The sequence below is a fragment of the Callospermophilus lateralis genome, chromosome 6 (assembly GCF_048772815.1).
Source record: "Callospermophilus lateralis isolate mCalLat2 chromosome 6, mCalLat2.hap1, whole genome shotgun sequence".
Classification (NCBI taxonomy): Eukaryota; Metazoa; Chordata; class Mammalia; order Rodentia; family Sciuridae; genus Callospermophilus; species Callospermophilus lateralis.
In genome coordinates, this window is record NC_135310.1 from 30,450,960 (window position 1) to 30,467,224 (window position 16,265).

Consider the following 16,265-nt stretch of genomic DNA (forward strand, 5'->3'; position numbering starts at 1 on the left):
TTTAAATTTGATGTCATCCCATTTATTAAATCTGGGCATTTTATTTCCTGAGCCTAAGGGATTTTATTAAGAGAGTCTTTGCCTGTACCTATATTCTATAGTGTTGGCCCTGTGATCCTTCTAGGAGTTGCATAGTTTCTGGTCTAATTCTTAAGTCTGATCCATTTTTGTGCAGGATGAGGGATAAGGGTCTAATTTCATTCTTCTACATATGGATAACCAATTTTCTCAGCACCATTTGTTTAAAAGGCTGTCTTTTTTCCAATATTTTTGGCACCTTTATCAGGATCAGATGACTTTAAATATTCACACAGTTTCTTTCTTTTTTTTTTTTTTTTTTGTGGTGTTGGGGATTGAACCCAGGACCTTATGCATGTGAGGCAAGCACTTTACCAACTGAGCTGTATCCCCAGCCCTCACACAGTTTCTTAACCTGTGGTTCATGGACTCTTGGGAAGGCTTTAGGAAGTCTGTATATAGCTAAGAATTCTAGGTAAAATGTTTTATGGATGTATTTTTTTTTTGGGGGGGGGGGGAGAGTTTCTCTGACTTTTATCAGGTTCTCAGTGGTTTCTATGATCCAGTAAAAAGTTCCATGTGACAGACCATATTGGTGACAAAATCAGGGCATTTCTGCCACCCAGATTTCACTTAAATTATTCCTTCTAATGGACCATTAGGAGGAACTAGTTCCCTTGCATTTTAAATGTTATAGGAAAAAAACATGGTATTTACTTTTGTCTCTGTAATCTCTGTACATTTCACTATCCTTATTTCTAAGCAAGTTAATGGTTTCCAGATATTGCCAGGTGTGATGGCACACGCCTATAATCCAAACTTCTCAGGAGACTCAGGCAGGAGGATCACAAGTTCAAGGCCAACCTGGGCAATAAAGGGATTCCTTGTCTCCAAAAAAATAGGGGGGGGGGGGCGTTGCCAGGTAGTAAAAATGAATTTCACTTGCATAAGCATTTAAAATATTTTTTCTTGGTAGGTTTTTATGTTATTTTCTGTTTTTCAGATTTTAGCCTTTATCTACAATGTGAACATTCTTTTGTTTGAATTAAGTCATTCTGAGTTTCTACAGCCTGTAAATTTTATATATTCATTGGCAGAACAAATCTGAATTAATGCACAGAAATCCTTACTTTTAGAGGAGCCGTTTGGAATGCATATCTTATAGCTTGTGGGAGGATTGATATTCATATCTTAAGACAGGAAGGCAATGAGTCCTGCTTTATTAACTCTATTTGTTGATATTGTGCCAAACAGAACTGAGGCCACATTTTAGCCTGGCATCTGAGAGTGATACTGCCGATCCAGAAGACCTGGATGTAGAAGATGACCATGAGGAACCACCTTCAAATCAAACTGTCCGAAGAGCCCAGGCTGTCATTGAAGATGCTGTGGCTACCTCAGGGGTGAGCACACTCAGCTCCACTGTGTCCCACGATTCCCAGAGCGCTCACCGATCACTGAACGTGCAGCTTGGAAGGATGAAGATAGAAACTAACAGGTAGGTTCCCTGGAAGCTGAGTGTGTTTTTGATCAACTTTAAAAGCCTGATCTAAAAAATAAAAGTTATTGGTAATTTTTTTCAAAAAAACCTGGATCCACAGGACATACAAAATATGACTCCTTTATCTCATTCATGTACACTTGATTAAATCCCTTTCTTTATAAAAGTAGTCTCTTTTGCCAGATACCACTTTCTGCCCCTCCCATTTCAAGCCGCCTTCAGCACCTTTTGTTGTTGTTGTTGTTTATTTATTTCTTGGTAGTGCTAAGGATCGATCCCAGAGCCTCATGCAGAGGGGGGTGAGTCTAATACTGCGCTACACCCAGACTGATACCATTTCTTCAGTTGGTGCTTTATCTCCAAGTGCACTGAAAATTTCAGAGTAACGAAGTTGCACCCTCCTAGACTGTCTTGCCACCCGAAAACTTAGAGCAGCATGTTCCTTCCCATAGATAGCTGAAAGATACAGAGAGCCCACATTCTTGAAAGCCCAGGATTTGGAATATCGAGTTCTTTTAGAAGATTTCTGCTTGAGGGGGCAAAACAAACTTTGCACTTTAGAACATTGAAAAGATGATAGATGAACGCACTTATGATTCCATTCTGTTTTTAATATGCTGTGACATGCCTGGACTGTAATTTGTCTTTAGAATTTGGCAGCATAGAAATCACACAATCAGCTTTTTTTTATTTGTTATATATGACAGCAGATTGCATTATAATTCATATTACACATATAGAGCACATTTTTTCCTATTTCTGGTTGTATACAAAGTATATTCACACGATTCGTGTCTTATACATCTACTTAGGGAAATGATGTCCATCTCATTCCACCATCTTTTTTACCTACCCCTTGCCCCTCCCTTCCCTTCCCACCCCTCTGCTCTATCTAGATTTCATCTCATCTTCACATGCTTTCCCCCTCCCAACCCCACTATGAATCAGCCTCCTTATATCAGAGAAAACATTCAGCATTTGGTTTTTTGGGTTCGGCTAACTTCACTTAGCATTATATTCTCCACCTTCATCCATTTACCTGCAAATGCCATGATTTTATTCTCTTTAAATGCTGAGTAATGTTCTATTTTGTATATATACCAAAGTTTTCCTATTCATTCATCTACTGATGGGCATCTAGGTTGGTTCCACAGTTTAGCCATTGTGAATTGTGCTGCAATAAACATTGATGTGGCTGTGTCCCTATAGTATAGAATACTGTTCTACACGATCAGGTTTTTAAGTGAAGAGTAAATACTTCCTGTTCTTCACAGATGTTGGTACAGTTCAAGGTCTGAATCTTTATGATTTATAGCTTCCTGTACTGGCTACCATTGACACGTGGGAACTGACTTTATGGCTCTGGGTTAACAATGAAAAATTTTTTTTTTTTTTTTTTTTTTTTTTAGTGAATCAGGAAAAGGTGTTCAACTATTTAGAAAACTTAGTTAAAAATTCTAGTTGTTCACAAGGATATTAAAAAATCTTATTTCTAGTCATAAGTTCTGGGTTTTATAAAATTGTTTAATTTTTAAATTTTGAGACAGGGTCCTACTAAATTGTTGAGGCTGGTGTTGAACTTGGGATCCTCCTGCCTTAGCCTCCTGAGCAGCTGGCAATAGTAGGTAGCAGGCATATGCCACCATGCTCAGTGAGGTTTTTAAAGTAAAGCTTGGATTCCAAACTTAGTGCAAAATTCATCTGATGTTCAGAAACACGAATTTTGGTTGCATGATTTAGTAAATCCATATAGACTCATCTTCAATGATTTACATAGTGACCTTATTTTTTGGTTCTGGGGATTGTACCCAGGGGCATTTAACCACTGAGCCACATCCCCAGCCCTTTATTAAATTTTATTCAAAGACAGGGTCTCACTGAGTTGCTTAGGTCCTTACTAAGTTTCTGAGACTGGCTTTCAACTGGTGATCCTCTTGCCTCAGCCTCCCAAGCCATTGGGATTATAGGCATGTGCCACTGCTCCTGGTGAAACTTTTTTTTTTTAATGAAGGGAAATTGTCTCTCTGACTTCATATCCCAATCTCACGCTCAGAAACCCAACTCTTAAAGAACATGAGTCTTTTCTGAGACTTCATTTAAATCTTAGTGGCCCTCAATCCTCTTCTCAAGCATTAGTCCAGTTCTAACACCCCGTCCATTATAATAAATGCTAACTTTAGTCACTTCTCTGTAGTTTACTGTCACCAGCCCCGAGTGGGGCTGTTTTTTGGACCCCTGCTTTGATCTCTGGAGGAGGAGAGTTCCCATGTTACTGCTTTAGTCCAGCCCTCCGGCCCCTGGCTTCTGGTCAGAATTATACAGATAGTAAAGCTACTTTGTTTACCAAAGAGCTGGTAGATCTGCTCCTCTGGCTCTGAGGCCTTTCCTCGACACGCCCTGGCCATGTCAACAGGACCTGCCTCCCCGGGTACAGCTGGATACACACTCCTTCCCTTCTCTCCCTGGCCCGTTTCGTTGACCTCTTGTTCACCACCTGGCACTGCCTTCTGCCTGTCATGCTGGTGCCATCAGCTGTCCCCAAAGGCTGCTCTTCTCCAGCTGCTTTCTTCACATCTTCACATTTCTTTTCTGAGACTTTCTTGGCCCTAGCTGAAAACCTGCTTCTCAAATCTGCCCATCCCTCTTAGAAGAGAAGGATTTGCCACATGCCCTTACTAAATTCAAGACCAGCCTCAGCAACTGTGAGACCATCTCAAAATAAAAAAATCAAAAGGGGCTGGGGATGGAGCTCACTGGTAAAGTGCTCCTGGGTTCAACCCCCAGTACACCCCCCCCCACACACACACACGGAAAATATGGATAATATCATAATTGATGAAAAACACTTAAGATAATCACTTTTCTGCATTTTTTTATGACCCACACATTGGTGTGTTTTCTCTATAGCTACAGTTGAATCTGTGAAATCTATAGGATCATTGGCTCCTTTGTCTTTTTTCAGTAGTATCTTCCATAGTTTCCTCTGTTGCCCTCAGAAAGTAAGATGGGCTACAGCATTTGCTTCATGCATGATTTGAAGAAAGGATGGTGATCTAGTACAGGCATTGAGTAACTGAAAGCAGGGACCAGTTGTGTGTGTATTGGTCCTTTTAATTTTCATTTGAAAATTGCTTCAAATATAAATGTATGTATATTGTGAAATGAATCTAGAAGATGTGTGGTTGCTTTCAGGAATGTTGTAGTTCTCGTGTTAAAAATCTTAAGCTTATGAATTGTGTTGCTATAAACATTGATGTGGCTACATACCTGTAGTATGCTGTTTTTAAAACCTTTGATGCCCTTTAGTAGATGAATGGATAAAGAAAATGTGGTATATATACATAATGGAATAGTGCTCAGCATTTGTAGGTAAATGTATGGAGCTGGAGATTATAATGCTAAGTGAAGGAAGCCAATCCCAAAAAACCAAGAGCCGAATGTTTTCTCTGATATAAGGATGCTGATTCATAATGGGGATGGTGGAGAAGCATGGAAGGAATAGGCAAACTCTAGATAGGGCAAAGGGGAAGGAAGATAAGGGAGGGGGCATATGGGTAAGAAAGGCGGTAGAATCAGATGGCAGTCATTACTCTAAATACATATATGAAGACATGAATGTTGTGACTCTACTTTGTGTACAACCAGAGACATGAAAAATTGTGCTCTATATGTGTAATATGAATTGAAATGCATTCTACTATCATGTAGAACAAATTAGAGTAAATAAATAAATTTTTTAAAAAATTTAAGTTTATAATATTTAGGATGATCAGCTGGGCATGGTGGCCCATGTCTATATTCCAGTGGCTGTGGAGGCTGAGGCAGAAGGATTGCAAGTTCAAAGCCAGCCTCAGCAATTTATCAAGGCCCTGTCTCAAAAAATAAAAAGGACTGGGGATGTGGCTCAGTGGTTAAGTGCTTTCTGGGTTCAATCCCCGGTATCAAAAAAAAAAAAAAAAAAAGAAAAAAAAGATTTTAGGATGATCACTAATGAAGGTAAGTCAGACTTATCTAGCTCTTCATTATTAGAACATCAATAATTCTAAATGGCAAAAACAAAATGTACATTATATTTCTATTTAAGAATATGCTTTCAGAAAATGTTCTATAAATTTATACATAAGTAGATGGAAGAACATTATTAAACCCTAATTTGGAAGTAGCTGACTGGTTAGCTGATTTCTCTATCATACAATTCTATCAATTCATCTGAGTTTTTGACCTCACGGAAGATCCTTGCCATACTTTTCTAGAACACAAAGGCAAACAATTACCTTCATTACAAAATATTTCCCTACTAACTGAACCCAACGTAAAACTAAAACTGTGGATTGGATATATACTTAAGATAAATAATTTTAAGAGCTGGATTTGGGACAAATTAGGTGGCCTGTCAATGCTGTGATTCCAATGCTAAGTTCTGGCATTTTTTTTGGAGGCATGGGGGTACCAGGGATTGAAGTCAGGGGCACTCAACCACTAAGTCACATTCCCCAGCCCTGTTTTGTATTTTATTTAGAGACAAGGTCTCACTGAGTTGCTTAGCGCCCCACTGTTGCTGAGGCTGGTTTTGAACTCTTGATCCTTCTGCCTCAGCCTCCTGAGAGCTGCTGGGATTACAGGCATACACCACCACACCCAGCTAAGTTCTGGCTTTTAAATATAAAAAAGAATGTAGCCTAGGCAAACATGCATAAAATTCTAGAAAATGTCCTTGTGTTTGAGAAAACAGTAAGACAATGCCATTACTATTCCATACATGGAGATCATCAAGATAGACAAATATATGTACCAGACCAAAAAATGGCTAGCTTAAAAAATCATTCAGAGCATGCTGTCCATTGTTCGAGTATCATTTATGGTGAAAAATATAGAAAGTCTCCCCCATGCCCTCTGCTTTCTCCTCTTGCTTTCCATTCATGCTGCTTAAGCCACCCACTGGTTCAGCATGTTTACTCTGCAGGTGTCTTTGTTTACCTTTCTTCCTCAGCCACCTTCTCTGCCTCTCATTGTGCTTTATTTTTGACCCACTCTGCTATCTACTTGGTTATAGTCCTTCTTCCATCCTTAAGTCCTGTGGGAATGGGGTGGAGCCTGGGAGACCAGACAGGAGCCCCTGCTCAGCCCTTGCAGGACAGTTTTCTAGGGCCTGAGGCTGCACAAGGGCACAGAACAACCCTTACTAGAAGCCAGGCACTTTACCTGTGCTTTCCCATTCAATGCTTACAGTAATCCTTTCTGCAAGATTTCCTTCTTAGTTTTACAAGTGAGAAAACTTAAAGTCCAGGGACATAAGGTAATTTGTCTAAGATTAACACAGGAAGTGCATATCTGAACTGGGCACAAGCCCAGACCTATCTGCAGAAACAAACTTTTGGATGGGACATGGTCCTGAGTTAAATCTATCCATAGTCAGAAAATGAAACAAAGATAACTCATTAAGAGAAAAGTGTATCCAATAATTTATCTTAGTGATCTTAGTAATAATTATATACTTTAAACTATTATAATTCTGAGTTCAAGTTATACAAGGATATTTTTCTAAGAAGTAGAGAAATGGAGCATCTCTTTTCATAACTTGGAATGTTTTCTCCACGAAACAGTATTGGACAAGGTGAGTAGGTTCCTAGTTGATTCTCTGTTGCACAGTGAACCTCCCATGGTAAGAACTGTTATGAATATTATTTCTCCTTGTTTGTTGGAGGCTGCATCAAATGTCAACCAAAAGCTAAAAGTACCAGGAACACAGCTGTCCTTTTACCCACTTTGCCAACCCTACCCTACCTCCCAGAAGTGGGAATAGGAGCAGCAACAATCATTAACATTTATTGAGCACTTGTCATGTGCCAGATAGTCTAGGCAACCTCATCTAGAAATATTCCTCAAATTTTCATCACTTAAGGAAAGTGATTACCTTTTTGTTTTTCATTGATTATGATATTATTTGTATTTACCAATTTGGATTGAACCCAGTAGTACTCTACCACTGAGTTCCATTCCCAGCCCCCTACACACAAACTTTTTTTTTTTTCTTTTTTTTTTTAAAGACAAGGTCTTACTAAGTTGCTGAGGCTGGCCTTGAACTCATAATCCTTTTGCCTCAGCCTCTGGAGTCACTGGGGCTATAGGCAAGCACCACCACACCTGGCTTAACAACTGTTTCTGATGAGGGGTCTTACATGTAAAATTAACACCCTATATTTATATTTTTGACACTTATTGTCATAATAAGAAATAGTAGAACCGTATCTCTGAAGATTGTAGAGGACCATCTGGGAGGATGTTTTTGAATTCTTGCCTTGAAGTTCAGTCTTCCAGAACTTTGTTGCTGGATTGAGGGGAGGAGGCTGAGGCCCTGCAAAATCAGTGTTGCCTAGGAGCTGTTGAGACATGCAGTCTCTGAGCTACCGTGTCAGAATCTTTATTTCCATAAAATCCTAGGGGTGTCTGTGCTTGTTGTAGCTTGAGAAGCTGGTGTCCAGAATATCACTCTCTCAGCTCCAGCTTTATGATCCCCTCATCCAATGTTATTTTCTTCTGCAGATTACTGGAAGAATTGGTTCGGAAAGAGAAAGAATTACAAGCACTCCTTCATCGAGCAATTGAAGAAAAAGATCAAGAAATCAAACACCTAAAGCTAAAGTCCCAACCAATAGGTGAATAGCAGAAAATTTTGAAATAATACTGTTCAACCAGGATGCTATGAAAAGCTGATAAGGCCAACAGGCAGTTTTATTGCATGGCCTAGCATCTGTCCCTTCTACCACAATGACAAGTGGAATTTGCCATAGGAAAAAAAAAAAAAAAAGCCAATTCTTACTGTAACAAAACTTTTTTTGAGGTGCTAGGAATGGACCAGGCCCTTGTGCATGCTAGGCAAGCATTCTACCACTGAGCCTTGGAAATTATTTCTTACAAGTATAGTAAAAATGGATGATTCATAGTTACCTTTCCTGAGATTATATATTATTGAGGTAAATAGAGCTTTCCACGTTTTTTATCTTTATTTCTTTTTAAAATTTCACAATGAGATTTAGAATAAAATAACACTGTTTTGTTTTGCATTTGTATTTGGTGTATTCTAGCTCTTTTTTCCCCTTATAATTTGAAGAGGCTTAAATTGAACAAGGTACAACAATAAAAAGTCATGGGTTGAAACTTTAAAGAAATCTACTCCATGAGAAACTGATGGTGAAAGATAATCTTTAGGAAACGTTACTTAGCCAATTTAAAAGAAAATTAGTTATTGGTTCAAATATTTGGTTCTTCCATATTATTATAAATAGTGAAAAAAATCAATTATTATAATTATACAGTTCTCTGTTGTTTTCATCTTTGTTGCTTGAAAAACACAAAGCCACAAAGTTTATTCTAAGAAAGTATGAAATTGATGTGGAAGTATCTTACATTATTGCTTCTGACTCGCCACTCATTCGTGGACTAACTAGTCTTCTGTTTATATTATTGTTTATACTGCCAGTCTCAATGGTTCCCATTAACCATTCTCTTGATAGAGTGAAATCTTTTAAAGTATCCACAAATGTCTGGGTACCTTGAGGGGATCAGAGGACCTCTGATAGGTGAAGATAAGAATGTCCCTCTCAAATCTGGTTCTAGATATTCCTGGGTTGGCTGTGTGTCACCTGAATTCTCCTGGCACAACCACTGAAGATTCTGAGCTTACTGACTGGCTGAGAGAAAATGGAGCTGATGAGGACACCATAAGTCGGGTAAAGAAAGCCACTTGTGGGACCCGTGTTCTTTCACTTTGTGTCATAATGTCAAGGGCCTGCTGCCTGCCTGGCATATTCTAGGCACAGAGGGTATACTGAGCAGCAGATCAGATCCAGCTAGCAGATAATTCCACAGATTAAAAAAAAATAATTATTCACTGTTAATTCTGAAGGAAACGTTTTGGGGTGAGGGGGAGGTTAGGGAAGGTTCTCCTGGAAGGTTATGGATGAACACAAAGAAATATAGAGAATAAAGTAGGCCACCTGTAGGTAGATATTTTGGGTGTCTACAAATAGGGGAAGATCTTCTGGGGGTTGGGGTGCAGAATGTACAAAAATAAGAAGGCAGGCAAAAGCATTGCTAGTCACAGCCATTAGGGATTTTAATATTTTTGAATTTAAAATAAGGAAGGGGGGCGGTCAAAAAAGAACTGAAAGAAAAAAGCTGTTCTCTGACTAATATGTTTGTTTGTTAGATTTTTAATTCTCTGGGCAGTGGATATTTGTTAAAATAGAGCTTCTTAGTGAATGTATGTCAGAAATGTTTTCTCTATAAACTATATTATATCTGTAATGACCTAATTCCTCTTTGATCATTATAGACTTTTATAGTGAGCCTGAGTAGACATTTGTGTATTAAAATTATATGTATGTGTAAACACATATACACATTAAGAGGTGATCTTATTACTTGATAGAAAGGACCTTTTAATGTTATATTGATTTCAGTTTTATATTTAAATTTTTCAAAAGCTAAAAGATGTCTTCTTCCTTGATAATCTGTTGGACCTCTAAATAAAATCTGGGGTCTCCTTAGAAGTCCGAATCCACAGGTTGCTGCTAACTAAGCTGAAACAACGCTCTTGCCAGTGGGAAATAATGCATCCAATCAAGTTCTCCAAAATATGTATCCCTCTAACTTACGCTTAAATCACAATTGAGGAGTAATAATTAATGATCCACTAAATCATTGCCCCTTTTGTTTGACTTAAAATTGAAAAGCTTCAGTTCTTAAAGCAGGACTGTGGATTTTGCAGTGAATTCTAAGAAAGTCACTTTCAATAGCCATGAAAAAGTAAGTTCGGAGACTAAGCATAAGCAGTAACTCTCTAGGAACATTTCTGTCCACTTGAGTAAAAACAGAGCTACACAGCACCAAGCCTCTGCAGTACAAACAAGGGCCTATGAGCCCCAGATGGAACTGCAAGTGACCCTTCTCTGTTCCTTAGAAACCCATTCAGAAATTGTGTCCCTTTAGTCCATGCGTTTGGAAGTCATGGATGCATCTCTTTGTAATTCTTTGTAGTGGGAAAGCCTTTTTTCTGATCATTCCTGAAGATGGTGTTTTCAGTGGATTTCCTTGTAGATTCATTTTTAATCATTGACAGTGTTTGTGTTATGGACAGAGTTAATTTTTTTAAAGTACATAAGACACTTATTTTCTGCGCATGCTCAACTTTCTCTGCAGTTTCTGGCTGAGGATTATACACTCGTGGATGTCCTCTACTATGTTACTCGCGATGATTTAAAATGCCTCAGACTAAGGTACCACTTTTCTTTCTAAGTTGTGACAGCAGAACGAGCCCTGTGCTGAAATCGAAGGAGGTTCCTGCCCTCCTGGTCTCTAGCTAGCTCTGTGACCATAGGCACAGCTCTCTTGTTTTTAGCCACCCTGGGCCAGGCTTTTTTGAGTACTCCAAAACCAGTATTTCTGTAGAAGGGAGATTTTTTCTTGAATAATATGCAGACTAAGACCATGCAGGTATGGTAACGTTTCATGATTGTCTCATACTTTTTATAAACACTAGGATGAGGGGATGGTTTGCCACCCCCAAACCTGCAACTATCTGAGACAATTTGTGAGTTTTCTCTAGCAGGCCTGGCGTATCCACCTCTATGAAGACATTTCAAAAATGCTGAAATAGAAAATGATGGTTTGAGGCCTGGCAGTTTGTGGGAGTGGAAAGAAAAGGAATGGAGAGATGATGAGAAAATATGTACAAAAAGAATACTGATAAGATGTAGGGATCTTCATGTTCTCATCAAAGCAACTGAACACTTAAGAAGTCACTTGTATATTTCAAGGGCAGTGTTTCAAGTGAAATGTTCTCTTCACCATGTTCTTGTGTCTTCATGCAGGGGAGGTATGCTGTGCACACTGTGGAAGGCGATCATCGACTTTCGAGACAAACACACTTGACTGCCATGCAATTTGATCTTCGGTGGAGAATCTGAAAATTAATACAGAACTGATCTTCTTAGGGGAGGGAGAATCGAAGGGAGAGAGAGAAGCTGCACTTTAAATCCAGTATTTGTTTACTTTCATTAAAAAAAAAAATAGACAAGACACACTATGAAGTTTCCTAACTGCTTCTATTTCTACATCCTTAAGGACTCTTCATAAGGACTCTCAAAACAATCCTAATTAGAATTCTAATGTCGAGGGTTATTTTAGTCTAAACATTTTTATGGAGATATTTTTAACTCAGCAGCTATTGCACTTCAGCCAAATGTTTATTTCACACGAAACAGATACACAACATTTCATGTGATCGTGTACCACTGGAACAAAACCAAAATGTGACCACAACTTTTTGTGTGTGTTTTGTAATATGCCCAAGAATTGAAGTAGAAATGCAGAATTTCAGTTATTGTATAAAGTTTATGTTTTTTTAGTGTGCAGAATCTGAGAGCAATGGTTTTTACTATCTGTATTAATTGTAATATTGACTGTATTTTGTAACTTAACGTTTCTGGCCTGAAGCGCATTTGTCTGTTTATGTACTACTGAACGTACCAGTTGCACATGCCTGGATCATAGTAATGTTAGCTTGTTCTAAAGCTATTCATTGTGTTAACCCATTGTGTTATATTTACTCTAAAATTAAAAAGACTCCCAACATACTGTTTTGATAAATTCCAAAGAATTCTTATTTTATGTTCACAAACTAAATGATGGTGTTAAATTTCCAGTTGTTTCTTCAACTTTAAGTAGAATCTGTCTTCTGTTCAAACAATCAAAGGACAACTGATGTCCAAACTGTTTTCAGGGGGCAACAGGCGGATGAAAAAGAGAGTGAAGAAGAAAGATAATAAAGGAAAGCCATTGTGTTTTTTTCAAAGCCCCAAGTTATTTTGAATGATGATTATGTATCTTAAGGGGTCTACAAAGAACATCCTAATAACCCTGAATTGTCATATTTGAGGATTTTTTTTTTTTCGAGCCTTTTTTCTTTTTTCCCTCAGTACTAGGAATTGAACCCAGAGCTTCCCAGTCTGGTAGGTAAGCCTTCTACAACTGAGTTACATTCCCCAGCTCCTTAAATACTATATTTTTATGAACCTGACCTTGTTAATAGGATTAATTCTAAAAGTCCTAATAGATGGGTGAATGAAATAAATTTCTTACATACACAGGAATCTGATTATTACACAGGATAGAAGTAACAGAGTTGTTTGTGTATCATGACTTGACCCACATAAAAGTGTTTGATAATAGGAATCATCTTTAAGTGAAAACTAAGATAGTATTTTTTACATTGCATTAGAGTATACAAAACATCATCACAAATATTTTCTCATTTGACAGCTGGAACAATAAAACAGCTGCATCTTATTTTACATCCTAATTTGGAGGGTAGATTGTTGCCTCTTACACCTTGTATGGAAATTTCAAAGGAAGTAAGGTCTAAATTTGATGATGTTTTATTAGACTCACACTGAAATGCAGGGTACCCTCACTAATTCCAATGCTCAAGTGTTTCTCTTGGACTGTATGTTTATAGGCTCAAGCTACCCTTTTTCAACAAACTCCTCAATGGTACAGTCTTTCTTTGGGACTTTTCTCCTACCCTTTCTCTGTGGGCACATGTCCCTCTATACCTACATGGTTCATAATACATTTCTAAGTCAGCATCATTAGGCTTTTGTCATTTTGTGTCTTGGGCACAAAAGTAGGTAGTTCTGCTATGGATTCAGGTTCAGGAAAAGTCTGCACTATAAAGGCCTTTAACATCAATCGAGGCCAGAGATTTTCAGTCTAGCTTCCTGTTAAAGTGAGCTTGATGTTGATTAAAGATAGTGATGCTACCTGGGCTACAGTAGAGCTTAGTGCTAAAGCTCATGTTTAACACAGACAAGGCCCCGAGTTCCATCCCCAGCACCCGACCTCCACCAAAAAAAAAAATTGTGCGCCACCACCTCAGAAAAACTGTTTTAACTGTTTTTTATTGGTCTGGAATGGGGCAGATACCAGTTTCATAACACAATCCAATCCCAAGAAGGAAATTCCAGTTGACACCTGAAGAGGGAAATGGAGAGCCACTTCCACAGAAGTAGTGGTCAGATGGTCATATTCATTGGGTATTATAGTATAGACACTACAAACATAGCCTGGGAAAAACATCACTCGGCTTGTGACCCCAGGCAAATTAATTAGCCTCCCTGTCTGTTTCCTCATCTATGAAATGGGCGTAAGATTCAGAGAAGAGCTGAGTGCTGTGGCACCTAGCTCTAATCCCACTGACTCGGTAAGCTAAAGCAGGAGGATATCAAGTGTGAGGCCAGCCTGAGCAATTTAGAGAGAACTTCAGGAACTTAGTGAGACCTTATCTCAAAAAAAGTACTGTAGATGTGGCTCAGTGGTAAAGTGCCCCTGGGTTCAATCCCCAGTGCCAAAAATAAATAAATAAATAAATAAAGGCAGGTGAGGTGCTTAACACAACACTTGGCACATACAGTAAGGACTCGGGTGTGGCCTGCTATTGGGATGGCTTGTCACTCACTCAAAAACATTGTATTATAACACTGGGTAGTACTCAAGTTCACTGTCATAGGTAGAATTAAGACGCATCAGAAACATCAGTGGTGTAGTAGGTCCTCCAGTTACATCCAATTGCCAGAAGGGATCAAGAAAATCTTCCCAGAGAAGTGAAGTGAGCTTGGAAAGATGGTTTGGAATAGAACAGTTATGCAGGGGGAGTGCTTGGCGGAAATACTGGGAAAAGCAGATCTAATGTTTCCTTTTAATTACATTTAGGTCTTTTTCTCCAAATTCTATCATCATATACTTTGTTTCATTCATTCCTAGGCCACCACATAAAGGAGTTTGGCAATGAGGAATTATCATTCACCCATTTGAATGCCTACTATGTGTGAGGCACTGTATCAGCACAAAAGACGTACTCACGATGGCAGGCAGGGCATGTGGTGTCAGCAAGGTCATTGGCAACCTGTCAACAAATAATATAATGGATGGTTCTAGACTTTATGGAAACCCTGTAGAGAAAACAGAAGACAAAGTCCTACTACCAAAAATACACATCAAGTTGAAGACCCAAATTTGTATAAAGTCCCACCTAGTCATAAGTCAAAGGCAGAGGATGAGTGGCAAGCCTAGCAACTCCTCGTGAGGGTCAGAGGACAGGGCTGCTGAGAGCCAGCACAGGACGAGGGGTGGACTTCATAGAGGAGGCAGAACTTAACCTGGGCCTTGTAGGAAAGGTGTTATTAAATAAGTTGGGACCAGGGAATCACTGTGGGCAGAGAACTCTTAAGAACAAAGGTTAGATGGAATTTGAAAGGTGTGGATAATGAACAACTTGGTTGGCTGGAACTGTGAGTAATATAGATAAAAGATAGAAAATGGTGTAGAGGAAAGTTCAGGGACTAATGGGGGAGTAGGGATGGGAAGGGAGTGGGGTTGATATTTTATTATGCAAAAATAGGGAATCTCTTGCTTTGAGCAAGGGAGGGAATATATAAAGTGGTCTGTGTATTATAAAATTCACCTGGTGAATTTGTGTTAAGGTAAGTTAAGGGAACTACACTGGACTCATGAATGAGTGTCTGACAGGAGTCAGGCTAGTAGGAAGTTGTGGGGCATGAGTTAATTGAAAAGATTTGGGGATGATGATTGGTGATGAAAGGGAAGGATAGATGTTGAGCCTAGGTGAGTAAGAGAAGAATTTAAATATGGGAAATTTGGAGGCAGAGCTGGCTTAGGATATATCAAATCAATTGGCAGGGCTTCATGATGGAATTACACAGAGACCAACGGAGAATTAGGAGGAATTAGGGCTGAGGTCAAGGATATATATTCTGGATTTGGGAGTTGCCTGGATGGAGTTAATAGTAACTGAGGGCTGTAAGAGACAGAGAGAGAAGGGCTGTGGCTGAAAATTTAGGTGGGAGGGGGAATCTAAGTCAACAAAGGACACTAAAGAACTTGCCACAGGCATGAATCTAAGCCAGTCCACAACCAAGAGGAACATGATGTGGAATCAGGTCTGCCAAAAGTTCAGGGGAATGATGGATTGAAAAGCAATGAGTAACCTAATTTTGTGATGTGGGATTATTTATTTAAAAAAGAATGCCAAGAGTTCGTGCTTTCATTACTTTTGATGAACAAAACATGACAATAGATTTGGGAGGGTTGGATATCAAAGAAAGATATTTTCAGAATCAAAGAGGGTCCCTGGTGGAGAAACATCTAGGGAGTACAGAGATGAGGAACATGATTTCAAAGGAGGCAGAAGGCGAGCAGATGCAGATGGTATCAGGAGGTTCAGCTCCTCCCCTGGACAGGGGAACTGTGAAGATTTGCAGATTTCAAAATGGATATGGGAGTTCCAAGCAGATGGCTTCCACGTTCCAAGTAAAGTACAACTTGAAGTACAATGTGATGGTGTTTGACATTTAACAGATGTCATCTATTCTCTGCACAGTCATTAACACCTACCCTGCTGGAGATACTGCATTAGGTTTAGAACATAGAATCTGCACAGGGTCCAAGGGCAGGATTTGGGTGTGTCCCTTATTACCTTTAGTTTGTTTTTAGCTTGGGGCAGACTGAAACATAAGTTTTCAAAAAAAAAAAAAAAAAAGAAGAATGGCCAAGCAAACACCAAAACAAACAAAACACCAATAAATTGACTTATCAATAACTTGCTGGCTTACTCAGTTGGTAATCAGAAGATTGAAAACAAACTGTTTTCCTTTTCCATTATTCTGTC

At 38.9% G+C, this 16,265-nt stretch overlaps 1 protein-coding gene across 3 annotated transcripts in view; it reads left to right on the forward strand.

Annotated features, from left to right (window-relative positions):
* Map3k5 (mitogen-activated protein kinase kinase kinase 5) overlaps positions 1-12,374 on the forward strand; it is a 201,750-nt gene extending 189,376 nt beyond the window's left edge. For all 3 annotated transcript variants that reach the window (XM_076858216.2, XM_076858214.2, XM_076858215.2), the window contains 5 exons: positions 1,273-1,516; positions 8,063-8,175; positions 9,137-9,249; positions 10,721-10,797; positions 11,392-12,374. In XM_076858216.2, coding sequence (XP_076714331.1) covers positions 1,273-1,516; positions 8,063-8,175; positions 9,137-9,249; positions 10,721-10,797; positions 11,392-11,452 — 608 coding nt within the window. In that variant the 3' untranslated portion in view covers positions 11,453-12,374. The remainder of the gene's footprint in view (positions 1-1,272; positions 1,517-8,062; positions 8,176-9,136; positions 9,250-10,720; positions 10,798-11,391) is intronic.
* The last annotated feature ends 3,891 nt before the right edge of the window (positions 12,375-16,265 follow it).